Source organism: Mesocricetus auratus, unplaced genomic scaffold, assembly GCF_017639785.1.
Source record: "Mesocricetus auratus isolate SY011 unplaced genomic scaffold, BCM_Maur_2.0 Super-Scaffold_100676, whole genome shotgun sequence".
Taxonomy (NCBI): Eukaryota; Metazoa; Chordata; class Mammalia; order Rodentia; family Cricetidae; genus Mesocricetus; species Mesocricetus auratus.
In genome coordinates, this window is record NW_024429266.1 from 65,600,314 (window position 1) to 65,627,201 (window position 26,888).

At 36.4% G+C, this 26,888-nt stretch overlaps 1 protein-coding gene across 2 annotated transcripts in view; it reads left to right on the forward strand.

The window, feature by feature from the left end:
- Dpp10 (dipeptidyl peptidase like 10) overlaps positions 1–26,888 on the forward strand; it is a 1,552,828-nt gene that overhangs the window by 1,445,245 nt on the left and 80,695 nt on the right. For both annotated transcript variants that reach the window (XM_005079885.4, XM_005079884.4), the window contains exons 9-11: positions 1,786–1,940; positions 9,085–9,182; positions 16,617–16,740. In XM_005079885.4, coding sequence (XP_005079942.1) covers positions 1,786–1,940; positions 9,085–9,182; positions 16,617–16,740 — 377 coding nt within the window. The remainder of the gene's footprint in view (positions 1–1,785; positions 1,941–9,084; positions 9,183–16,616; positions 16,741–26,888) is intronic.

The window sequence follows — 26,888 nt, forward strand, 5'->3', positions numbered from 1 at the left end:
GTAGTTTACTAACATTACATGACACTAATGTCCTCATAAATATATTTGTATGTAATTTAGTTCTTCTGATAATTCTTCTCTACATTTCTTTGCCTCTCAGTTTCAGGCTTTATTCTTCTCATATGTCTGATCAAGAGACATTTAGTAGTTACTACCTACAAGTCAATGCTTTTTCCAGAAACAAGAAAATACTTTATTCAAAATTCTGAAAGTCAGAGGATCTATTTATTATTGTGCTTCCATGTATTTCCTGTGTCAGAATGTAGTATAGCTCTGATCCAGTTCCAGCTTGCTCATGGGACCATGCTCAGGGATCTGCCTACACTTTAAGCCGTCGCCCATTCCTGACTCATATTTGGAAACACAGCTTGAGTCACCGATGGGAAATGAAGGAGGAAGTCAAGTCAGAGACTGCAGTTTAGGCAGTCTCATGTGCTCTTCAGGTCTAGTCACTCACATATCTAGACTTCCATTTTATAGCGGATTGGTGCTGCATGTTTTGGTAGATTCATAAAGGGAACATTTCCACTTGATAATCCATTGTCTGGGTGATTTTTAAATCTTCGTCTATTACTGGGCTTTCTTGGATCTTAGCTATTTTTTCCAAATACAAAAGGAAAGGCCTATTCCAATGATGCTATGGGAAATTGCATTCTGCATATGTGTTTTCAGCTTGAACTTCTCTTTTATTCCTATGACAGTCCTCTAGATTTTTAGAAGAATAATGCCAACCATGTTTTACAATCTTGATGGCCACCATTTATTTTGTCACAGCCAGGTTATACATGTATTTTTTTCTTCCAACACCTTTCACCTCTACTGACATGTCATTCTAGGACACCACCAATGACAGTTGAAGACTCACAACTACATATTGTACTATAAGTTACCCATATATTGTTTCTTCCCTTTGGAAAAAAAGAACTAACTTAGTAAGATGACTTGAAGATGGGTTGTTTACAAACAGATTGTTTATAGAAGGAATACATGGTAAACCACAGAGTAACCCACTATAATTTAATCTAAGAGCAGCCAACTCATCACTGTCCTCATAAATGTTGTGATGAACTGTTCCCAGACATAGAATCATATAGTATAGACTTATGAACAGTGGTGGTAACATCATTTAAAGTTCATAGCTGGCCTGAGGTGACTTTCTAGGATGAAGTTATGGAAATAGAAAACCTGGTTCTACTCACTTCCTTCTAATTGTCTATGCAAAAGCCATAATAATCACATACTATAGGAGCAAGAGGGTGCATAATATGGGAACTTTTGATGTGGTTCCTACAAATTAACTTGCTGAGTCAGTAGCATATAGTTGACCTTATGTTATATGAAAAAATATCTCTCTATATTTCATCCTCCTTCCTTGGAGCTAAAAAGAATGTAACTACTGTTGTGAGCCACCAACTTGTATGATGACAGAAAAGAAAAAAGTTGCATGCAAATATGCTTGAATGATATCATGAGTGGGCATGGTTTTAGCTGTATTTCATCTTCATTCATAGTTCTTACTCTTTGCACTCCAGTAATACTTTCATGTGCATAGTCCATACTACCTTAAATGCCAACTTTGCTGTTCCATTTTCATCTTCCTCTCTTTCTGCCTTCCCTGGGATTCGACCACCAATATGAAAATACAGACTTTTGAGACAAGTGTTTAAAACCTAACACGCTGTCTAGAAAATGTTTATGTCCAATGACAATTTCAAGGACAGATGTTTGTGGGTCACTGAGCCCACATCTCTACAGTTGATCTCAAATAACACTCATTTATTCTAGAGGAACTTCTGCATTCTCACATCGCCCACTGGTGGTCACCTGATGGAGAGAGACTTGCCTTCCTGATGATAAATGACTCCTTGGTGCCTAATATGGTCATACCTAGGTTTACTGGAGCACTGTACCCCAAAGCAAAGCAGTACCCATACCCCAAGGTAAGTAATACAAAAGGACTATTCATTTTTTCTCTCTGCATCAGTTTCTTGATGGACAATATGTTTGGTTCAGGAAAGAGTGCCTCTGAAATTTAGGCTTCCTACCTGTAGACAAAGTCATCTATTCTAAGCTTGTCACTTGAAGTCAAGAGAAAGGAGTGTAGGCAGAAAGAGGTATAGGTGGGCTTGGAGTGATTGTTCAGAAAACAAATCATTTATGCAAGCAGAGTAACTTGAATTCAATCTCTAGAGACCATGTTAAAAACCATGCTTGTCTAGTTACTTGCAATACCATGGATGGAAACCTGGAGTTCCCTGACCACTTTGATTAAAGCTCATGATAAACTCCATGTCAATGAGAAACTCTGTCTCAAAAAAATAAAGTGGATAGCACCAGAAGAATGACCTCTGTCTTTGATACAAATGCATACACATGCACATACAACTTCACTCACAGTAAACACACACACACACATATCCCAACACCCCCACACAGATATATCAGTTGTACAGATGATAAAAGGTGTGAGACATATTGCTGTACTTCTTCCCTTTTGATGCTCACTTTTTATTTTTTTTCTCACCTACTGAGCTGAAAAGAGGGTGAAAGGAAACGAAGAGACAAATCTGAGATGAGGATAAAGGTTTCTCCAAAGAACATCCTTGGAGTTCTGAATATATATTATAATATAAAGAAATATTACAGCTACATAAGTTAGGATTTCCTAGTTTCAAAAAGTTTTAGATGCTTTCAGATGATTTCTTAGGGCAGTTAATGTACTATACGTTAATAAGTATTTTAATTCCCTCATAAAAATTGACTGAGCATAAAAAAATCTCCAGTCAAGAATTGACGACTCATAAAGGCCATCAGTAAAGAATAGAATACGCATAAAAATTTACTAGGAAGTGTATTAATATCAGCCTTATTTTGGCATATGGAATATGGTTTATGGAATGCTGCAGTTGAGTCCTATCCAGAGGTAGAAAAGATATATAAAAAGATTTTATAGGGAAAGAAGCGCAGGGAAATATTGCCTAGACAGCAAAACTATTTTCAAGTGTTGAATGAGGTCTCTGGGACAAGGACATGAAGAATTGGACATCACTTGAATTTCTGTTGCAGGCCCTTCTTAATGCCTCAAGGTTTCTTGTGTGGTAGTGGTGGGAGTGGGGGTTGGTGAAGGTGATGTTGCTGGTGGATGTGGTAATGGTAGTGGTGGTGGTGATGGTGGTAATGGTAGTGCTGATAGTGGAGATGGTTGTTGTGTGTGTGTGTGTTACTTATACATGAGTGTGCAAATGTATGTATGGACCCTAGGGGCAGGATGTTACATGTCTCTCTCAATCACTGGGCACTTTATTTTTTGAGACAAATTATCTCACTGAGCCTGGGGGCACAGAAAGTTAACTGGGCTGGCTGACAAGTGGACTCCAGAGATCCTTTGCCTTAGGCTTTCAAGATATCCCTAGGTACCCATGCCTATGATCAAGGTTTTGCTTAATGTTAGATTCAAACACAGGTCTCCAGGCTTGCATTACATTTTTCTGACTTAGCCATCTCAGGACTCTAAAATTCACTTAAAAGGAGAAAATGTAATACAATTTATTTAGTGTTTGAGAATTTCATACATGTATGTAATCCATTTTTGATTATATCTAATCCCTATTACCTAACTACAAATTCTGCAGAAAGTTGCTCCACCAATTCCCCTACTCAATTTTGTATTCTCTTCCTTTTTTATAACCCACTGAGTTCAATTAGTATTTCCCATATATTCAAGGGTGTGAGGTTATCCATTGGAGACTAAGAAACCTATTATAGTCACAGTACTAAAGAAAAAATAGTCTCTTTCTACTGTAGCCACTAAGTGTCAATTGTTCCTCTACCACTGGCGAGGACTGACTTAGTCTTCTGTAGTCAACCTTTTTTTTAAACACTGGTTTCCTCGGTAAAACACAGAAAAGAAGCTTATGGTGAGACTATTTTGCATTGGTCATGGAAAGAGCTCTTCTGAAAGTCTTCTTTGTATATTTTCATTCTTAATTATGCAAGGCAAGAAATTGTTTTTACTCTTGGTGATTGGGTGTGGTTGCCACGGCACACGTCTTTGAAGATCAAAGGACACCTTATAGGAGGAATCTGTCCTCCCTTTCCAACATGAGGTCATCACGGGAGGTGGAAAGCCCCTTTACCCACCAAAAACAGCTCCTTGACCATTAAAAACATTTTTGAGCCACTGGTTTGGAGAAATATGCTTTGTTTTCCTCAAGCGCAAATATCTTTGCTATCCTTGAACTCGTTCACTGCATTGTCCATGTACAATATCAAGGACAAAAAAGCTATCACACTTGTTAGGCCCAGTCTGTTGTGAAAACACAGCAAGACTGGAATAAGTTTGAGGCTACATACATGTCCCTTTTCTTAAACACTACACTCAGACATTGTAGGGAGAAAATAAATCTTGACTGTGGAGAACCTTGGAAGTATGAATAATGCTCTAGGAATAGAATGTCTGTATATCCTGAGGTCACCTCTTCCTCCTTCTGATGGTTGTAGTGTTATACAAAGATTGACAGGAATGAACTCCCATGATTGGAAATGTTATTCTTGATATCTCTGGATAGAGCTTAGAAGGTACCAAGTGAGTGCACTTCAATAAATGGTAGTCTGTCCCTACAACAAACGATTCCTCTTCACAAAAAAACATCCTGTGACTTTTTAACAATTGAAAGTTTTTGTGGATGATGGTTGAGCCTGTAAACAACACCCCAGTCCTTTTTTCGCATTAGATAAACTGAGCATTCTTCCCCACTATATTAATACTTTCCTTGCTTAATTTAATAATGGTGTTGAAACATTATCTATTCATTATGAAAAAGGTAAAGATTTAGTGTTATAACGGCACTTGCTGCAAGTGCACAAAAGAATTTGTTCAACCTAATGGAACAGACAACACAGTGATTTATTTCTCAAAAGTGGGACCTGCGATTGCTTTTCATTTTTAAAAATAATGTGCTTAGATGTGTCTTCAAGTAACCCTCTCAGCTATGAACAATCATAAATACATACATACATATATACCCTTTGTGCCACCTGCATGCACACACGTCTACATGAATGAAAAATAAAAATGAACAAGCATTCTACCAAACAAAACTAAGAGCAGCACCCTTGCATGGATATTGCTTTTGTGTGAGATAACCACTCACATATTTAAGACATCAGTTTTCAAAAAAGAATGTTACGGTTTGCGTCCTTGTACTCACAAATAGTTGCAGTATCTTTTATAGTATACCATTTAATTTCCAAACTTAATCTTTTCTATCCTAGTTTTAAATGATCATTAGTTTTCCCATAACAAATGCAGGTTCAATTTGCTTGCATACAATAAACTTTCAGAAAGTGACACTTTAGAAATGGAGATAATGCTGAGTTCATGCTAAACTGCTATTTAAATTAAGCTAGATTTAAAAACTGGTGCAGCAAAACTCAGCACGGTCAGATATACTGATGAAACACTTACACCAAACAAATATATTTGGATTTTATTTAATTCAGCATGATTTGGTGCTCATAAAATACCCTATCATTAGCAACTCAGCACAAAAGAGATGCGGAGTTCTCTCTCTGTAACCTCAGGTTAATCTTCTTAATTAAAACATTATCTCGTTTAATGACAATTTAGTTGCCAGTAAAACAAGGTTAATTATTATTGAGGCTTGCATTTCAGAATCACGGAGGAAGGGATTCCGTGGATTTGCAGTCTTTGTGGCAAATAGGACTGCTGAAAGCAAGGAGATGAGCTCTCTAATTTGCACACTCTCTGAATGATTTGAATATTAAAAGGTGAAAATGAACTCACTAGGTTTGCTTAATTCCAAACCACACTGAAAAGTAAAAATGTAACTGAGATTATGAAATGTTGAATAGCAAAATTTGGGAAGCAGCCTGATGCTTCACTGAGGTGCCTTTATATAAAAATGGCCTCGTGTGTACAGTTTTTAATGTGGAAGCTGATTGGGCTATCAGTCAACCTGCACAGGTGCAAATTTGCAGTTCCAGTGGCAGAATGATCAGTTTGTGTGTCTTTTACAAGGCAAATCATAAACTATGGTAAGAGTTCACAGAAAGATCCAATCTAACTTAATGACCTTATTCGTCTAGTTAGTATATTAAATTATAAAATATAAGCACAAATTTGTCTAACAAGGTAAGAATTGGTGTCATAAAAATACAAGTCATTTTAGCGCATTGCCATATCCTCTTTTAGATAGTTTATTTAGACATCTTTTTGTTAGTTAATACAACAAAACTATGACGTTTATCCAAAGAAACATTTTTTCATATGATATCTCCTTTCTGACATATTTTCAGAGGTATACTGTCTCAATTTTTAAAACTAAGTAAATTGCACATTAGAATTTTAATCACATACTTTATGGTACATTAGAACAGAGCCAACATTTGAACTTAGATTCCTCTGACTCACAGGTTTGCCAGACCTTAAAACACATTCCAGTCACAGCAGTGATCAGGTCAAACTTGTGCTGAAGGTAGGCATCATCCCTCTGGACCATTCTCATGAAAATTAACTTCTGATATATAGTGAGGTGTGCTTAGATTGAAAAATGAAAGATATATTTATGGATAGATGTTAGGTGGTGGATAGTTGACAAATAAATAGTAAATGTGTGACCGGGATAAATGATTAGTAGGTGATTAATAAATGATGAATAGATGGTAATAGGTAAGTGACATTAGGTAATAAATGACAAATAGGTGACAAATATGATGATAGATGGTTATAGGTAGCAGGTAGAGTATTATAAAACCTTTGAACAGTTTATTTTATCACTATAGATTACTGATGACTCGGCTCTGTAGTGAAAACACAGATACATTGTTCCATACCTGGGGATTCTGACTCTTGGTCTGTCAGTTGGGAAACAGGGCTTCTGGCAATAAAGAGTCTGGATAGCCAAGTTACATAACAAAACGAAATTTAAATTTTAACTGATTTTATCTAACTTGAGAAATGATAAAACAAAAACATACATTAGTTATGATCCCAATAATGGCTCAGTACTCATGGCAATCCTTTATTAAAGCCTTTCCTGACCACTTTCTTTGGCTACAAAGTTCTGGTTTGTGTGTGACACATGTTGAGAGATGTGCCAATCTCTAGTGATAACCAAATGAAACAGTGTCAGTCCCTTGAGCATGGATTTCTTTTTGCCTTCCTTAAATAACCTGGATCGCCTTCTTTCAGTTTTTAACTCAAGTAATTTTTTTATTCCTTTTCCCCTTCTCTATATCACATACAGTCTTTTCAAGCCTCATCACACTCTGAGGACAGTTGTATATTGTTTAGCACCATGTTGTGATAGAGCAACTTATTTGATGCATCATTTATTAATGAACACACTTTCTTTAGTTTTCTCTGACCATTGTTCGTGTGTGTGCTGAGTGCATATGTATAGTTCCGTATGTTTGCGGATGCATGTGGGTATGTATACATAATGTCAGAAATCATCCTAAATTGCCCCTTCACCTCATTCATTGAAGAGCAGTCTCCCAGTGAAACCCACAGCTCATTGATATGGCTAGAGTTGTTTGTCACTGCTCTCTGTGTATCCCCTTTCCACCTTCTGTGATTTGAATTTCATTGCATTAATATGACCACTCATTGTTTTTAAGCTGTACTGATTACAAAATAGACAACCCATATATTTAAATGATCCTTTGAGGTGCAGAGGTAGCCCTCTCTGAGTATGTGGCAAGAAGAGACAGCCACCAAACATTCCTGGTATTTATTTAGGTTTTGGGGAGTCAAATGCCACATGATCTAACCACTTAGCAATCTCTCCAGGCTAAGCATGAGGTCATTTGTTCATTCCCCTATGCAAGTTGGTTGAGGATTATTTTAGAGAGTTTAACCTTCATTTGTCTTTCTAGCTCATAGAATATTTGAACACGAATTATTTTGTCATTGCTTGGAAGTTACAGAAGGCACAACTAGTATGTGTAAGACTCAGTTCTCTCAGTATTAAGGATTTTACTTTAGCATCTCTGTTTTTATCTAGAGGATGATTAGAATAATCTTTTACTGAAATAGGGGCATTTAGTGACAAATCTAGGTCATGAGCCTTTAGAACATGTCACACACTAGAAGTGTACCAACTACTGTATATGGAACTTATTGTTCCTTTAATGGAATTTTGATTAACTGAAACCAAATTATATATGCATTTCTACTTTTCCTGCCACAGACTCAGTGAGGGGCCTTTCTGCACCTCTCAAGGGTCATTTAAAAATATGAGTCACCCATTCAGTAATCAGTAAAGCTTAAAGAGAAAGACGGCACATTAATGCAATGGACTACATTAGACTCTTTTGAATTTTAAACATGTGGTATCTGAAGCATGTGGGTAAGATTTTTAATATTTTAGCATTTATTTCAAATTACATTTTATTTATTTATTTGTGTGTGTGTGTGTTGGTACACATCTCCCTTGCACAGATAGAGGTCAGAGGATAACTTGTGGCAGCCTGTTCTGGGTAGCATTTCTATAATCCTGGTGGGTGGGATTTCCCTTGCTTTCCCTTTCTTGTACCCTTTCCTTTTTTCCCTGTCTCCTTCCCTTTCCCCTCTCTTTACATTTTCTGTTCCCTTTCCTTCCATTCCTCACATCTTTACTACTGGCTTCTTTCACTTTTGCATATTTCCTCTTTCCTTCCCTCTCTTTGTGGCCAGTAAAAAGCTCCACACTCCAGTTCATGTCCTATGATATGACCAGTCACTCTGTCTACTGGCTGTTTTGCATGCTCAGTCCTTTTTCAGCTCTGAAAAAGGAGCACAGATGAACCTCCTAACAAATACAACTACTCTGATTTCCTGTAACCTTTGTCTGAGGAAAATGCCCCAGAAGCAGCAATATACAAAAACAATTGAAAGTAATCAAGTGGTTGAATGTGAAAACCATTTTGAACTTTTCATCCCCAGTAAACACACACACACACACACACACACACACACACACACACACACACAATTTAACTATTTAAAGTTCCTCTTCTTTCCTTGTTTCAATATAGTCTAATGCTTATATATTACATATTGCAACTTTTATTTTTTCAAAGGCAGGTCAAGTAAACCCAACAGTGAAATTGTACGTTGTAAACCTATATGGACCAACTCATACTTTGGAGCTGATGCCGCCTGACATTTTTAAATCAAGGTAAGCAATTTCAATTCCACTTTTAAGCAGAATTAGACATTTTCCATCCAATTATCATTTTGTTGCAATTTAGAAAATGATGTGATCAGTGCCACAATTCCACTTGAAAATGAAGTGGAGGTTGCCTCCATCAGTTGGGAATGAAGTCATTCTGGTTGTCTGGCTGCACCTAAGAAGTATTTAGTTTCAAGGTGACTAGAGATACCACAAAATGACGAAAGATGTTGATGACTGTGTCTTTGGCTGGCAACATGAAGGAGAGAAGACAGCGGTTAATTTTCCTCTGAATGTTCTTCCAGAGAATAGGTGGTCCATTCTTTTTGAACAGCACTCTTTAGAAGGTGACAATCAGAGACTGGGACTACAGCTCAGTTGACAGAGTGATTGCCTGACACGGGCAAAGTCCTGGGTTGTGTAAATCCTTAAAACTAACTACGTATACTAGTACACATCTGCATACCTCGTCCTTGAGAAAGGGAATTGGATGATTAGAAGTACAAGATTTTCCTCAGCTACATAAGGAGTTCCAGGTCAGCCTGGGCTACTTGAGCCCTGGGGCGGGGGAACTAAATTAAAAGAATAAATTCTCTCTAAAACGTATGTAGCTTGCCTTACTTTATCCCACAATTTACCAATATATTATTTGGTGTTCTTTTGTAAGCAGAATATTTGAATGAAATATGATTTATTTTAAGATCAGAAGCTTTTATTTCTGTAATGTGTGAACAGGACCCAGAGAGATGACTCAATAGGTAATCTCATGAAGAAAGAGTGTAGATCTCCAGGACACACATAGAGATATATGTAATATTGCGTGCCTGTAGTCCCAGTGCACCTGCGGTGAGATGGGAGCCAGAAACAAGAGGATAACTGCAAGCACGTGGGTCAACAAGTAATGAGGTCACAGTAATGAACAAAAAGAGGTCATGCTTCAAACATGGTGGAAGGAGGTGAATGGCATCTAAGGTTGTCCTCTGATCCCCACCCCTTAACACATGCACTGTGGCGTGCACATGCCTGAATGAGCATTGAAAATAAGTACATATGATGTGTGTCAAAAGTGTAAATTTTGGTATTGGAAACATGTTCAGAACCAACCAGGTAATTATGTATACATTACAGCCCTAAATGTCTCAGGCTTCTAAAGAGCTTAATTCACTGTCATAGTCAATTTAGCAAAGTCCTCAAGATGAAATCAGTAGCTAATCTTGAAGAGTAGTCTCACTATTCATACATAATATACCTGTCTTGGTCCTTTGCAGTCTATCAAACAACTGCTTTTTTGTAGGTGTGTGTTGTTTGTATCGAAGCTTCATATATATGTGTGTAGCATAGTCCACACTGTGTGTGTGTGTGTGTTGGTAGTATAATTTACACTGTGTTAGGTGAGATGGGGCTAAGTTAAATGTTTTATTGTAAAAATATTTGAATGCTGACATATTTAGGAAAACTTAGTCAAAATTGAGCATATTTACAGATAACACACTCTAGTACATATATATGTATATATATATGGAAGTTATCTAAAAAGGTAATAGAATTCATGTAACACTTCTGATTAAAGTCCCTCTTTAATTATCTAATATGAACTTATTTTTAATGAATGGAGAAGATAAAACTGAGAAAGAATGAATGTCTGTGATAGAATCTCAGCCTCAATAAGTCCAGCCAGATAATACCATTTCATCTAGTTTCAGAGTACTTTATCCATTTGAAAGTGAAAGAAGCCTAAAGTTGTCCTTGATTGAAAAATATGTTGTAGTAGGGTTGAATGAACCAAACAGAAAGTTCTGTTTCTGGGTTTTGATCTAACAGACATGAGTGAATGAATCAAAAGTAAAGAAGCATGTACATCTATGAAAGAAAGAGCCAGCCCTAATCTTTACACAGACTGTACCAGCCTTTCTTTTAGGCCACCAACCAGCTCCCAAATCATGACACAGAGACTTATTATTATTTTTGAATGCTCAGCCTTAACTTAGCTCATAGTTTAATCTGTTTCTCATTATCTACATTTTGTCTGGGAAATTTTTACCTCTCTCTCTCTCTCTCTCTCTGTCTCTCTCTCTGTCTCTCTCTTTGTGTCTCTCTCTCTCTCTCTCTCTCTCTCTCTCTCTCTCTCTCTCTCTCTCTCTCTCTCTCTCTGTATACCTTACTTTCCTGCTTTCTCCATGCCTGGCTGGGGGCTTCCTGACTTCTGGAACTAGGTGTGTCCCTCTCTCTCCCTTCTCTCTTCTTTTGTCTCTCTTGAGCCTAGATGTCTCCTCCTGTTTATCCTCTCTGTTTGCCAGCCCTGTGTATCCCTCTCCTGACTAGCTGTTGGTTATTCAGCTTTTTAATATAACAATCAGGTGCCTTAGCAGTATGGTTGCCTACACAAGACCATACCTGTTCAACATTCCAGCATGCATCAGCGAAGAGCTCACAGGCTCCATCTGTAGTTGAAGAACTCTGGGAAGTCTATGTCTGCTGAAGGAATGAAAGTCAGTTTTCGTCAGAAATAAGTGCAAAGATAGATTTCCCATAATCATGTGGTCAGCCCTACATCCCTACATCCGTTTATATGCAGGCAATATCAACTTGGCTCAATGGTGTGTGTGTGTGTGTGTGTGTGTGTGTGTGTGTGTGTGTGTGTGTGTGTGTGTTTGCATGTAGATATACAGACAAATAGAAGACATGGATTTAAGAGGATCATGTGGGGATGCACAGAAGAGTTGGAGTTGGGGAGGGAGGCATATTGTATCATTATTCAGCTTATCCTATTTTAAATGCAGCTGTGTTGATTCTGGATAGAATGCAGCTCAAAGAGACATAAAGTAATTTCCCTGTTCCCTTCCAGTATCCCCAGAACCAGACCCAATGGAAAGTGAGATGGTTCATATTACCTAGAAAAGTAGAGCTATTTTCCAAATGCTCTCACTACTAGCTTAATGTATTTCAAACACTAGATGCTTTTCTAGAAAACTTACCTCAGAAGGTCAAAGTATTCCTTTAGAGCTAGTAAAAATATTCTTCTATGATTAGTCATGAAGACATTAATAACCATTGCATTCACTTGAGAAAATGATACAATGTCTTTTAAAATTTTTGTTCATACACATGTGAGGAGATGTGTGTAGAGGCCTGAGGACATCTTGCTGGAATTTATTCTCTCCTTCCACCACGTGGGTCCTAGGTATTGGACTTTAGTTGCCAGAGTTGGCAGCACGTACCTCTACACACTGAAATGGTGTGCTGGCCCTATGTGGTTACCTGTTTAGTTCTACTCACTCAGTGTCTTTTAGAATGCATTTATCTACTAAAGGTTTTCTACTATCACCTGCATCACTGATGTGACTCTGGGACTGCTCCTGTCATCTGAGCTTAATGCCGCTGTGCTGTGGCTTCCCACTTCCTTGGCATATGTCTAGACTGATATTCTAATTCTTCCAAGGAGTGTCTAGGCTTTGGGGAAAGTCTAATTCATTCATGTATCTGTTCCATGTAAATGACAGAAAGGACCTTTTTTCGAGTGATGTATAATGTTAACAAAACTTAGAATGCACCTACACTGAGTCAATAGGGAAAACCATTATATTGTACTTAGGGTAGGATTCCTGGGCATGCTCAAAGACACTGGCATGAATAGGTACACAGATATTGGGAAGAGACAACAGTGATTACACAGTAAACCAATGACAATACAAGTGTGATGTTAGGGAGATGACTCAGTCAGTAAAATGCTTGTTGTACAAACAGGAAGCTTTTGCATTTGATCTCCAAAACACAGATTTAAAAAAATACAGAAGGGTGGTCCATACTTCTAATCTCAGAGGTAATACAGAAGAAAAATGTATGTCCCTACAGTTTGTTGAATAGTCTGATTGAATTGATGAGCCCTTAGGCTACTTAGAACCCTTGTGGCAAATAATGATAATAATAATAACAATAACAATAGTAATAATAATAATGATGGTGGTGAGTAGAGAGAGATTGACTAAGGAGGAAAAAGTGAACGTTGAATTCTATACCCATCATACTTATTATACTCATGTTTACACATCCACATATTTGTATTCAGATAGGAAGGAAGAAAGGAATGAAGGAAGGAATGAAGGCAGAAATACAGTACTTAAGCCAGGTAACAGAGATCCAGTTTCCAACACACCTATCTTGAGGTAATTCTGGTACTCCATTCCACATACCCTTTGGACAATTGTGCCTCCTAAGTCAGGACATGCTATGATAGAAAGTCACCGATGACTAGAGTAGTTTCCTTTTAATCTGCATGTCTGCTCTGTGACTCAGTCTATGTTCATGAGTTAACAGAGTGTATGATAGGAATCAAAGTGAAAAGTAAACCTGGGACCTAAAGGTCAACAAAGTGCAGAATCAGGAAGTGATTCAATAGTATACCCATATTTCCTCAATTCCCAAGTGTCAGCCTATGCTCTAATTTCCATGTTGTGTTTGTGCAACAGCTTAGTGGAAATTTCCAATACTTGGAAACTGTTCCTTTTAAAACTGTAAAAAAAAATTTTCAGAAATAGTTGTCACTCTTCAGATTTTAGATGCCACGTAGAAAGTGATGCTCACCTATGAATATGTACACAAAGGTTTGTCATATGACATTTTTGTAAGCATGAGTAACAGCTATAAAATAACCAAACCATTTCATCAAAGATCAATATAAGTGTTTGATCACAAGATACTTTATCTTGAGTTTTTTTTCATCTAAATTTACATCCACTTAAAAAACACCAGTAACCAGAAATGTGCTATTAGGATTTGAGTTGTTCTCCAAATATCAAAACTTTTATGGAAGTCACTGTAGACCAGGATACGCAATTGATGAAGTGTATCCCTGTCTTTGAATGGATTTTGAAGGTGTTTCTAAGAGAACTTTAGTCAAATGCTTCAATTCTGGTGTTTTATTGTTTCCTTTAAAAGGTATTCATGTTCCTTTCACATCTCAATTTGCCCCACATTATTCAGGTTAGGTAATTGAGACAAACTTTTATGTAGAATTAAAATCAATTTATTGATATAGACTTTTCTCCCTAATGCTGTGGACTGTTTGATTTTTATAATTATTGATAAATACTTAAATGTTCATGTTAATTTTAATGTAATTCGTGGCAGGATTTATAAATCTTTACAGTATTCATATTAAGTTTAGTAAAACTTTAGCTATTTATAGCTGCCATTCAGGAATATCTATTGTCATAATTCAGCCTTTCTTTTCCTGATTGTATATGGGGCACATGATTCCTTTTTCTCAAAGCTTAATTTTATAACAGGTTGATACTTGCATTTTGTTTATGTGTCTGTGAGTATTCCAGTATGTACGAGTGTATATAATTTGATCTCCCTTCCTGTGTTTCTGTGACAAATTTCATACATACACATTCCTGAGCTAATACCCCAGAACCTTTAGGCATTTTTGAGGTCATAATGCTAAATATTGCATGTGCAAAATAGCTTACCTGAAACAAAGCATTGAAAGTGGAGTAGGACTGTCTTCCTGGTAGGACTCCAGCCCAGTGAGCTCGCCACAGAGTATAACTAAATCAACTCTTCATGTGATTCAGGGTTGCCCTGATAACTGCTTAGGGCCCATGGTATTATGGTTCCTCAGAGTTGCTTGGCAGTTTGTAAGTAAGCCTCAGCTGTTTGTGAAAGCTTCCAGTTGTTTTGAATAGGCTTAGAAAACAATATGTCAGACATCACTCCATGGCAAGTTATACTTGTCCTTTGCCTGACATCTTCATTTTGACAGGCTAACATATTTTAGAGGGAACTGTAGCTGTTCAGAAATGCACAGGAAAAAAATGTGAGATTCGTGAGATTCATGTAACTGTTTCTCTTCCCAGTGTTGAACAAGGACAAAATATTTATTCTATTAGGTTTTCCTATCTATAAATAATACTTTTCACCAACTCACACAAATATCAGTCTTATTTTATTTCTTTAAAGATTTAATTATACAATATCATGTGTGCGCAGTTCCCTTAGGAGCCAGAAGAGGGCATTGGATCCTAGAGTTGAAGTTACAAGAGGTTAGAAGCTGTCCCATGAGGGTGCTGGGTGCTGAAATCTGGTCTTCAGGATAATGCAGCAAGTACTCTTAATTGCTGAGTCAGGTCTGAAGTCCTTAAATACAAGTTTTTACACAACAAGCACAGATGACATTTTTAATCTGGTTTTTAATGATGCACCTCTGTTTTGCAACTGGAGACATATCTAGAAAGTTTGTTGCTTTTTCCTTTTTATCATAAATCAAACCATGATGGCTGGGTTTTATGGTGTTGGAACTCAGAGTTTCCTGATACATTATGTTATTTTTCCAAACATAAAATAAGAACATGTCATAAATAAAATTAAATTATATATTTATAAAATTCTTCCATCACTTTGAGGAAATTATTCACAGAATTATCAACATATTTATGCTAAAAAATTATCTAGTCCGCTAGATGCTTTAGTTTTATTTCTTTTTTATTTTTAACTGTTTAAGACAAGATGAGTAACAATATTATATAAAATACTATGATTAAAAGATTGAAACCACTTCTTAGTCAATAACTGACTAAAAAAATATTCCACTGTGTTAGCTACTTTTCTTGTTGTTGTGATAACATGCATGATAAAAACAACCAAAGAAATGATGGGGTTTTTTGGGCTCATAGTTTAAGAGTACAGTCCATCATGGTGGGGGAAGGCATGGCAGCAGGAACAACAAGCTGCTGGTCACATGGCATGCACACTCAGGAAGCAGGTTGTAAAGAATGTCTATGCTCTACTCTCGCTCTCCTTTTATTCACTCTGTAACTCATGCAAATGTGACAGCCACATTCCAATTGACTCATCACTCCTCAGTAAAACCTCTTTGGAAACAGTTTCATGGACATGTCAGAGATTTGTCTTCTATCTGAATCCAAACTACAGTTTAGTTGATGGGAAGATTAAATATCACACGTAACCATATATACACGTGTAGCCAAAGCTTTCATATGTAAGGTACAACATGAAAGTGGTACATAGGACATAACCATTAAGAATACATTCTTCATTTTATTGATTTCATTGTTCTTTCAACAAAAAGTATAGCATAGTGTAAAAATTATATACCTGCTTTTCACATGCTAGCTCCAATCAAAAACATTTCTCAGAAAAGACAAATATCTGCTGGTTTTCATTGTTCCAAAAATTCCTTTTCTGGGAAATAATTCTTTCTGATATGTTTTCTTATACCATATATATATGCACATTTATTTGAATTTGTATTTGTGGATATTTAAACAAGAATATGTATGTTTACATATATATATACTAAATACAACATTCTTATAATGAATATTTTCATTTTTTACATATGAAACAACACATGGATCTTACCAGTATTCTATGATTCTCACGATCTAAACATAAATTTTAATTTTGTTTCCAAACTAGAGAATATTACATCACCATGGTTAAATGGGTGAGCAACACCAGGACAGTTGTCAGGTGGTTGAATCGGCCTCAGAACATCTCCATCCTCACGGTCTGTGAGTCCACCACCGGGGCATGCAGTAGGGTGAGTTTAACTTATTTTAATATTTTGTGTAAGATAAAGTGGTTAGGAGTAACTACTATGGAAGTCAGGTCTGGTTAGAGTTTCATATAGTAATTTTAGTCTTTTACTTACAACAATAGTAGGAAAAGGAATAAATCCTTAATGTCTGTCCTTTTGTAGCAGGGGAGATGTCTCAGAGGATGAGGTGATTTTCACATAGTCCTTAGTACTTAAGCACCCATGTAAAGTCCAGACAAGTGTACTTGACCCATTATAATCCTTGTCTTTGGGAGATGAAGACAGGGGATTAGCTACAGGTTGGCTAGCTACACTTGCTGAATTACTAAGCTACAAGTTCAGTAAGAGATCTTGTCTCAGTACGTAACACAGAGAACAATTCAAGTATTCAACATTATCTGGCTTCTACACGCATATGCACACACAGGTATGTTAATATACATACACACACTACACATTTATGCATTCAAAACTGGTAAATAAAAGTACACACCATAATCTACTTTCTTAAATTTTCCATTTTTAAGGGAGTGGCATCAAGAAGAAGCAAAGAAGAAATCACTCCCCTCTTAATGAAATGAATGAATACAGATTTGCTACACATAGGTGGTCTAAACCACATGGAGCTTTTTCCAGTTGAGGATTCTGTCCATATTTTTCTTTTCCCTGACATTACTGAAAGTATTCTTTCCATTTTCTTTAAAGATGGCCACATTCTCATTTAGGTCATATTAGCTCTTTGGTAATGTTTCCTTCCCTATAGTAAGTAAAAATAGATGAAAATGGCACTTGTCCCACTCTCTTGTAAAAGGGAGTTGAATTTCAATTTCTAAAATTGAATTTTCCAAGGTCTGCAACAACTTAAATATGTATCATATTTCAGGCTCTTTGTAAAAAAATGGATCAATAGTTTAAATGTTTATGTTATATGTTTGATAGATGCATAAAGGATTCTAGGATTATTTAGTAAGAAACTTTACAAATTTATGCTGTGGAAATGATGAAGCAAGCACTGTTGGTGACTTATTCCTTAGTAAACCACTAAAATTATATAAAACAATTGTTTCAGATATGGGATAATAGGAAGAAAGAATACGAGTTACATATTCTAGTGATCAGTCCCACACTCAGCCTTGTCTTGGTAGAGAAAAAAGCATAGAGGTGGAATTTAAAGAAATTATGATTGTTTCAGTTATCTATGTGATCAGTGAGAATCACAGGCAATCCCCAGCCCAGAAGCTGGGACATCTAGGAAAGAATGCCACTGATCTATGGTAAAATATTCTAGTATTTGGCTGAGTGTTTAAACCTTGCTTTTCCATCAGAAGGAAGTTTAAGTTTTAAAGGGAAAATTAAAATTCAATAGGCAATTGTCAACCATGCAAAACTTATGAAAGCCAAATATTCTATATTTTTGGAGAATTATAATCCAGTTTCCTCCCTCAAAACTAGTCTGTAGAAACATATCAAGTATAGCCATGTTGGAGTCAGCAGGATTTTGGCAAACAATTAGAAAGATCCTTAACAAATTGCTTTATGAACAAACAGATGAAATTTTCAGTGAAAATATGCAGTATTTGTGATGAAAATGTAATTGTATTGGCCTCATGATAAACATTGCTGAGGAACAGACAAGTAGAATTAAACAATTGTGAATTACTGAGAGAAAAAATGAAATTCTAATGTATATCTGATCATTTTGGAGAGTCAAAGCAGCCAGAGTTTGAAACATTTGGTCACAAAAGTTCCAGAGTCCAGAGCATAGAGGATGGACATTTGCATATAATTGCTTTTCTTCTTAACTCAATTCCCTGAAAACCTTACTTTCATGTATAGTAATGATAATTGATATACATGCGAAATCATATGTTGAAAATTGTAAGATGAAGATACTCGAGTAAGAAAAAATTAATTAAAATATAACGATATAACATTGCTCTATTACAAATGTTTCCGTTGTATCCAATATGTCCAAGTATTTAGTAAATCCAAATAAATATAGATAAGAAATAAGTAAATATGTAATAGCTCATAATCAAGCCATTACAAATCAAAGACTTATAGAAAAATATTGAAAGTACCCTCAAAAACAGCACTAATTAGGAGGACATAATTATAAGCATTGTCTGCATTTTTTCAGATACAAGATAAACCAGGAAAGAACAGAATGACAGATTTCAGACTGATACACATAATTGTCAAATCAACACTAAGGAAATATGTATTTTACTTCATAAAAGTAGACCAACAGGATTAGGCCAGTGCTTGATAGTCAATTGGTGATGGTACATTGTTGACTATCCAGGAAGAACTATCTGTACATCTAAAATGATGATTCAAAATTCATAACAAGCTGGAATCACTGATGAAGAGATAAATACAGTTCAATTTAGTGACTTTGGTAGTCCTAACTACATATGTGTTATATATATATATATAGAGAGAGAGAGAGAGAGAGATATAGATAGATAGATAGATAGATAGATAGATAGATAGATAGATAGATAGATGATAGAGATACCAATAAAGCTACAAAATATTTCAATGACAGAATATGAAAAGACAGATAGGAAATATGTCATCCAACAACAAAATGTGTCATCTTTTTGTTTTCACAGCCTCTAATGGCTGGGCAATCTTCTAGTCCCAAAACACATTTTGAGTGCTAAAGGACTGTTTACAAGTCTCATATAGAAATAGAGCAAAGAGCCAGGCACTGGTGGCGCATGCCTTCAAACCCAGCACTCGGGAGGCAGAAGCAGGTGGATCTCTGCGAGTTCGAGGCCAGCCTGGTCTACAAAGTGAGTTCCAGGACAGCCTCCAAGACAATACAGAGAAACCCTGTTTCAAAAAAAAAAAGAAAGAAATAGATCAAAGATCTAAGGAGATAGCTTAGTGGTTAAAATTGCTTACTGCTTTCTCAGAGGACCCCAGTTCAGTTGCCCGCACCCCTGTCAGGCTGATGGTAGACACCTGTAACTTGAGCTCTTGAGCATTCAACCAACTCTTGTGTCTTCTGCAGGTACCTGCATGCTCATGTCCACATACAGACAAAAAGGCATACACACATACATATAAAATAAATATAAATATTAAAAATAAACCAAAGTGCGATGATATATTGTTTATGATTTATCAAAGCCACTGGAGATCAAAATAGCAAAACGGCTGTACTAGTTATTCATGGAAGCCAGGCAGTGGTGGCACTCATTTTTAATTCCAGGCCTCAGGAGATGAAGGTAGATGTATTTCTCTGAGTTCAAGGCCAACGAGGTTTACACAAGATTGAATAAATCTAAAAGAGTAACAGAGCTCATGCCTTTAATCACAGGAGAGATATTTAGGACAGGAACAGGATCTCAGAGCTGGCATTCATTCTCCAGCCACATTAAGGAAAGGAAGGCACTGATTTCTCTTCAGCCATGCTGAGGAAAAGCAGCAGTCTGAGGTTTGGTGAGAGCTCATGGAGACAGAATCAGCGCTGTAAACCTGAGGTAAAGATAAGAATTAGTGGCTTGACTGTTTTACTATTTGATCTCCACTGGCTTTAATAAATCGTAAACAATGTATCACCACGGCAAAGAGTCTACTATTTAAAGATAAAGCGATTAAATTATACATATGTGGTAAATCACCAAATATTTAGAAATGAATAGAAAAAAATAAAAGTAAATCCTAGCATGCTCCTGGCTTGGTGTGTGTTATAGAACATACCTGTAATCCAACATTTAGAACATTTTATCAGGAGCATCACAAGTTTGAGAATAGGCTCAACTCAAAATGTCTTCTCGCTTACACTGTGGGCAAGTCACTGCAGCAAGAGATTAAGACAGCTGACCTCAGTGTATCCATAGTCCACAGCAGAATGAAGAAAGGCATGAATAATGGTTTGCTTGCTTCTTCACTAGATTCTATTTTTGCATTCTTCTACAGTTCAGAATCCCTTGCCTAGGGAATGGTGCTGCTTACAGGGACGGTGTCTTCTCAAATCAATATCTTAATTAAGGAAGTCACCCACAAATATTCCTAGAAGTCAACCAAATGGGAAAAAAACTTCATTGAAAATAATTTCCCAAATTATTCAAGGTTGTGTCAGGTTAATAATTAAAGTTGAAAATCACAGTAAGTAAGTAAATGTTTATTGAATAAATAATTAGACATATGAATAGAGGGCACGATACAACCATTCATTATTCAGTCTTTTGAAGAAAAGAAATTATAGACAATCAGCAGTCAGTGCAGATGATTCTGGATGGCGTTATTGTAAATTAAATGAGTCAGGCAGAATAAAGTCACTGAATGGGAGCTGTAACTCAGTTAGTTAGCTGGGTGCTTATCTAGCATGCATGAAGCCTTGTGTCCCATGCTCAGCTTTCCATAACCTGGACCTGGTAATACATCCCTCTAACCCCAGGTCTCTGGAACTAGAGGCAAGGTGATCTAGCTCAGTTGATGGAGTGCTTCCCTAGCTTGCACAAATCCCTACAGTCAGTACTCAGAACAACAAAATCCAGATGTGGTGACAGCAGGACTATTCAAAGTTCAAGGGCGTACTCAGGTACATGGGGAGTCAGAACTAGCCTGAAGTACAGGAGAACATCTCAAATTATTAATAATGCTTAAAAATCAAAAACAAACAAAACTTAAACTGCCAGTATATTAATCCAGATACAATTAAAATGACCTTAAGCTTACTAACCCTCAACTCTAGCAAAGCAAATAGAACATGATGCATATTGAGTGATAGGTTTGTCATAGGAATATAAGATTGGTTCGATACATCTGGATTCATGGAGTACACCTATAATCTCAGCACTCAGGAGGCAGAGGCCAGAGAATCACAAGCTGTATTACTGATGTTATCTAAGGACCAGATCTAGGTACAAGAAGAAACCCTGCCTCAAAATTTAAAATGAGGGGCTGATGAGACGATACAGTAATTAAGTTTGTACTGTTTGTGCAAAGTGTTTGAATTTGATTCCCATGACCTACTGGGCAGCTCAGGACATCCTGTAACTCCAGCTCCTGGGAATCAGCCACCCTCTTGTAGCCTCCATGTGCCTCCACTCACATGCAGGTTCGCACACAAATTCAATCTCAGCTATGAGTTCTGTACGTCCAAGGTATCTGTACTCACCACTTTCATGCAAACTGCTCTTAAAGCTACCCAAAGGCAGTTTCCTCAAGAATATAAAGTAGTTTTGAAAAATTAGCAAGAGGAATTCTTCATTCCCCGGTAATAATTTTGTGGAAATAAAAAGCAAGGAGTCTATACAGATGCAAACATTCACCAATAACTAAAAATAACTTTTTCATCTTTGGAACCTTTTCAAATTATTTAGAAGAGGAGACAGCATCAATAATGAAACAAACTAGAAAAAGTTTAAGCAATTGGCAAAAATGGATAAAGAATAAATTTTCTAAAAAGGGCTATATATTTTTCTTAATTTTAACTTGTTTCAAAATAGAGAATGCAGAAAAAAATAGAGAATTCAGAAAAATGAAACAAAATACAATTTTCAATTGTAATAATGCTAAAATGGAGGTAAACTAAATTAAGATAAAAATTTAGATATTACATTCCAGGGTAAATGGGAACAACTCAGTATTTAGTTCCACAACATTATAAAATATGATTATTTTAAATGCTAATTAACTGTTCTTGAATTGAAATCTTTTTATTTCAGCATAGTCCAAGCCCCCTTCAGTCACCCTATCCTGGCTTCTTTTAGAAAGGCTTTTATGTATCCTTTGCTGATTTTATTATGTAGTGAAGGAAGGTCTTCAACTTCTGATCCTCTTACCTTTACCAGCTGAGTGCTAGGTGACAGGGATGCCCCACCACACCCAGATTTTCTCACATTTGCTTTCAGTATGACGAAAGCCTATTAAAATGGTATCCAGCAAGGTGTCTTAGAGAGTAGCGGTGTCTGCTACCAAACTTGGAGAGCTGAGTTGATTTTCCCAGGTCCTATATGGTAGAAGGAGAAAAAAAATACAGAAGCACTGTCCTTTGGCTTCTTCAAATACATTACATACACACACACACACACACACACACACACACACACACACTCCACCTTTCTTATTCACATGCTAAGTATAAATATGTAAAATAATTTATTGTGAAATAAATAGATGGAACTAATTCAAGACAATCCTACAGAAGAAGAAAGTTAGGTGCATTTGTACAACCTGACTGCAAAAATAACTAGAAATCTATGGACTCTTCCTGATGGGAGGCGAGGAGCACAGAATGGCAAGCTATCAATTGAATTGCCTGATTTGCGCAAAATGGACCTTCATTTATGGTATCTGTTGATAGCTACCCTATATGGGAAATGAAACAATCTTCAACCAATTGGGAAGGAACTGTTTGCAGCTATTTCATAATAATGTACTAACTTCAATTTGAGAGCAACTATGGCTCTAAATCCAATGTCAGCTAATGCCAATCTTCCAGAGGAAAATATGGACTCTAACTTAGCTTGTAATTTAAATATTAAATATTCACCCTAGCCTCACCTGTCTGAAGACTTTGTCTCCAGTTGGAGGCACTGTTTGAAGGTTGTGAAATGTCTAGGAGGTAGAAGGTTGCTAGGCAACTCCATTTCCTGTTTATTCTCTTAGTCCTGAGTGTGGATGCAACCTGGCCAGACTGTGCCTGCTCCTGCTCTCATGCCTTGCCAGACACAATGAATTATATCGCTCAGACTATAATCTGAAATGAACCATTTCTTGAGACAAATTCCTTGTTGTCAGGAATTTAATCATAGCAGTTGAAAAAAATATAATTCTACTATACTGAATAAGCCAAATAATAACCAATCATAGAAAAAAGATATACATGGAATGTCATTAAAGTCAGACACTAACCATGAACTATTATGTAAATGCCCAACAAAACAACCTATAATAAAACTGTTTTGTGAAATGCATGTCATACAAATATAAAAAGTACCACAGTAAATCCAATATACCAGTATAAAAATGGCAACAACAAAAAAATCATCCGAAACAACAAAATACATGAATAGACAGTTATGAGGAAGATAATGAATGCTTGAAATATTTTTGACCTCATTAGGTATTACAGAAATGTAGACTAAAATCTTAACAAGATAATAGTACATACCAGGAGAATGACTAAATTGAAACGGCAAACCAAAGACAGAATTTGTGGTTAAAGGTAGAAAATATTAAGATTTGTATTCTTTGCTAGTTGACTTGAAAAGTGTCCAATTCCATTAAATTATATTTTGAAGATCAACTGAAATTAAACAAAAATGTAAGCATGATATATATAATACTATATTTTAGTACAGTATATCTATATGTATACATGCTTGGTCATTCCATTATTACCAATTTACACAAAATAAAATCATACATTTACAAAAGGACTTGAATGGGAAATAAAACATCAACCAAATTTTATTCACTGTACCTAAAAGATGGCAGGTAGGATATAGTCCATTAACAGGGAATGGATTAGCAAAAAAAAAGAGTCATATTTATCTATTTTTTATAATTAAAGGAACAGTCACATGGGTTGCAGTGATGACTCTGTGGGTAAAGTGCTTGCTATGCCCACATGAGGACCTGAATTCAGATCCCTATAAGCGACTTAAGACTGGATTCATTAATGGACATCTGTGATACCATTTCTCCTGTGGAATTATGGGAGACAGAGACTGGAGAATACCTGGAAGCTTACAAGCCAGGTAGCTTGACATGTACAGAAGCAAACAAGAGGCCTTGTCTCAAACAAGATGGAAATCAAGGACTAATGCCTGGCATTGCCCGTTCCAAGCATGTACCACGACATACGCACACCTAAAGTCATACACAAGAATGAGAGAGAGAGAGAGAGAGAGAGAGAGAGAGAGAGAGAGAGACAAAGAAACAGGGGGTAGAGAGATCTTCACAAACAAAAGTTTCTGTATAAGAATGCTGGTACAATTTAAAAAATAAAACAACATAAGAAAATTCTCAAAACTTTCATGAAAGAAGCCTCACACCAAATGATACACGCTTTAATTATATGACTTTCTACAGCCAAACAAACAAATCTACAGGGGAAAATGAAAATAATGTTTTTAACCCCCCCCCACAGGATCCTGTAGAAACAGGAGAACCTAGGGCTCCTTATGCTGACAATACATAAATATTTAAAATCGTCAAAACTCCTCAAGTTAAGCACTCCAGGTTTGTAAATTTCACTTCACATGTACATTCTAGAAGCACTTCTTAAATATACTTCCAAAAGAGAAATTACAGAGGGAGCAATTTTTCATAAAATAATTTAAGTGTGGGAATTGGATAATTGAAGGTGTCATCACTTATTGGATGTCAGTGATGCTTTTTATGTTACATTTGGATCAGTCTAACATCATCCCGGCCATTATTTTCCAACTGTTTATATTTTAGATTGAACAGTATTTCAATGTATTTGAGAAACTGTTATTCATGGATTGTTACTCAACAGACTCCCTAGTCATTTCAAACTTGTCCTGGATCGAGATGTTGGTGTCCTTCAGTAGCATTGCTTGCCCAGCCTGTGGGAGGCAAAGCCAGATTAACCAGAGAAGCCTGTTACCTCTTCTATGCAAGGACACTCTAAATATTTGTACTACATAACCACAAGGATAAGTCAAAATGATACATACCATTACATTTGTCAGTGTGTTTATTTGAAACCTTATTATGCTGTGTCTGGTTTTTAAGGTTTTATTTTCTGTAAATTTAAAATATGATGAACTACAGCAATGAGAGTTTAGGTCTAATTCAAGCCCTAAGAAAGATCGGATGACACTGATAAGCAGTTGTCATCAGTATTTTATATCTTTCTGGGCAGAAAGAATGGCTGCTGCTTCAATGCACATTGAATTAAGAAAAAGGTTTCTTTAGATATTTTCTGATGTGTACATGAAACCATATGCAGTGAAAAAATATGCTTGAAAATAGAAAGTGGTTGTGGCTGCAATTCTGGTTGAGTGGTGAAGAGTGCTTACTGCTCTTTCAGAGGAGCAGAGTTCAGTTCCCAGCACCAATGTTAGGAGACTCACAACTGCTTGTGCGATCAGTTCCAAGGATCTGATGCTTCCTTCTAGACCCTAAGGGGCTGTACTCGTGTGCATAGTCCCACACACAGATAAAACATATATACACATGATTGATAATGAATCTTTTAAGAGAAAAGGATCAGTTATAAAGTGTATAACAATCTATATTTAGAAAGAACAGTGACATAAGAAAATGAAAATAGAAGCCGGGCGTTGGTGGTGCCCGCCTTTAATCGCAGCACGCGGGAGGCAGAGGCAGGCAGATCTCTGTGAGTTTGAGGCCAGACTGGTCTACTGAGTGAGTTTCAGGACAGGCTACAAAGCAATATGGAGAAACCTTGTCTCAAAAAAACCAAAAGAAAAAATATGAAAATAGTATGAACAAGTTGAAGTGATTACTTCCTCCTGTAGGGAAGAACCATGTACAGTGCCTTTAGTTTTCTTAATTTTACCACCTTTTAAAATATGTCTTTGTGTCTTTCAACAAACATGAGCTTCATGTCATGATAGAAAAAGCATTATTTCTAAAATATTTTATCTACTTGAGATTAATTGGTCAAATTTAGCTGTTACAATGATCCTGGCTGTGACCCTTTGCAAGTTATTTCAAAGGAAAATCAAATCTGTCATGTCCTAGGTTTGATATTTTGTCTCTAACACTGAATGACTACTAATGAGGGGAAAAGGTTATGACTAAAAGTGAATTAAATAAAAAAATTCCAGTTTGAATTTTATTGCTGGCTGTTTGCCCAGCTCTGCTGGAAACTTAATTTTGTTTCCAGATGATATCTACAGGTGAGAAAAACAAGGTCTGGTGCCTCACAGAATTTTGAAGGAGGCAATAAAACAGAACCAGAGAGTGACCTTGAACCTCTACTACTCAGATGATGTGCTCTTGGGAGTTGACATCACCAAAATGATGTGTCTCTACTTTTCATCCAGTTCAAATCAATATTCCTTATGGGATGAATCTCTGAAGTTGTTTCTCTAGTGGAAGAGAGGGGAAATGTCTGAAGATAAATGTGTATAAAAGTTTACATGAATGGATGTTTATGTTGGCCCTAGATGCTTCATGAGTTAATTGCT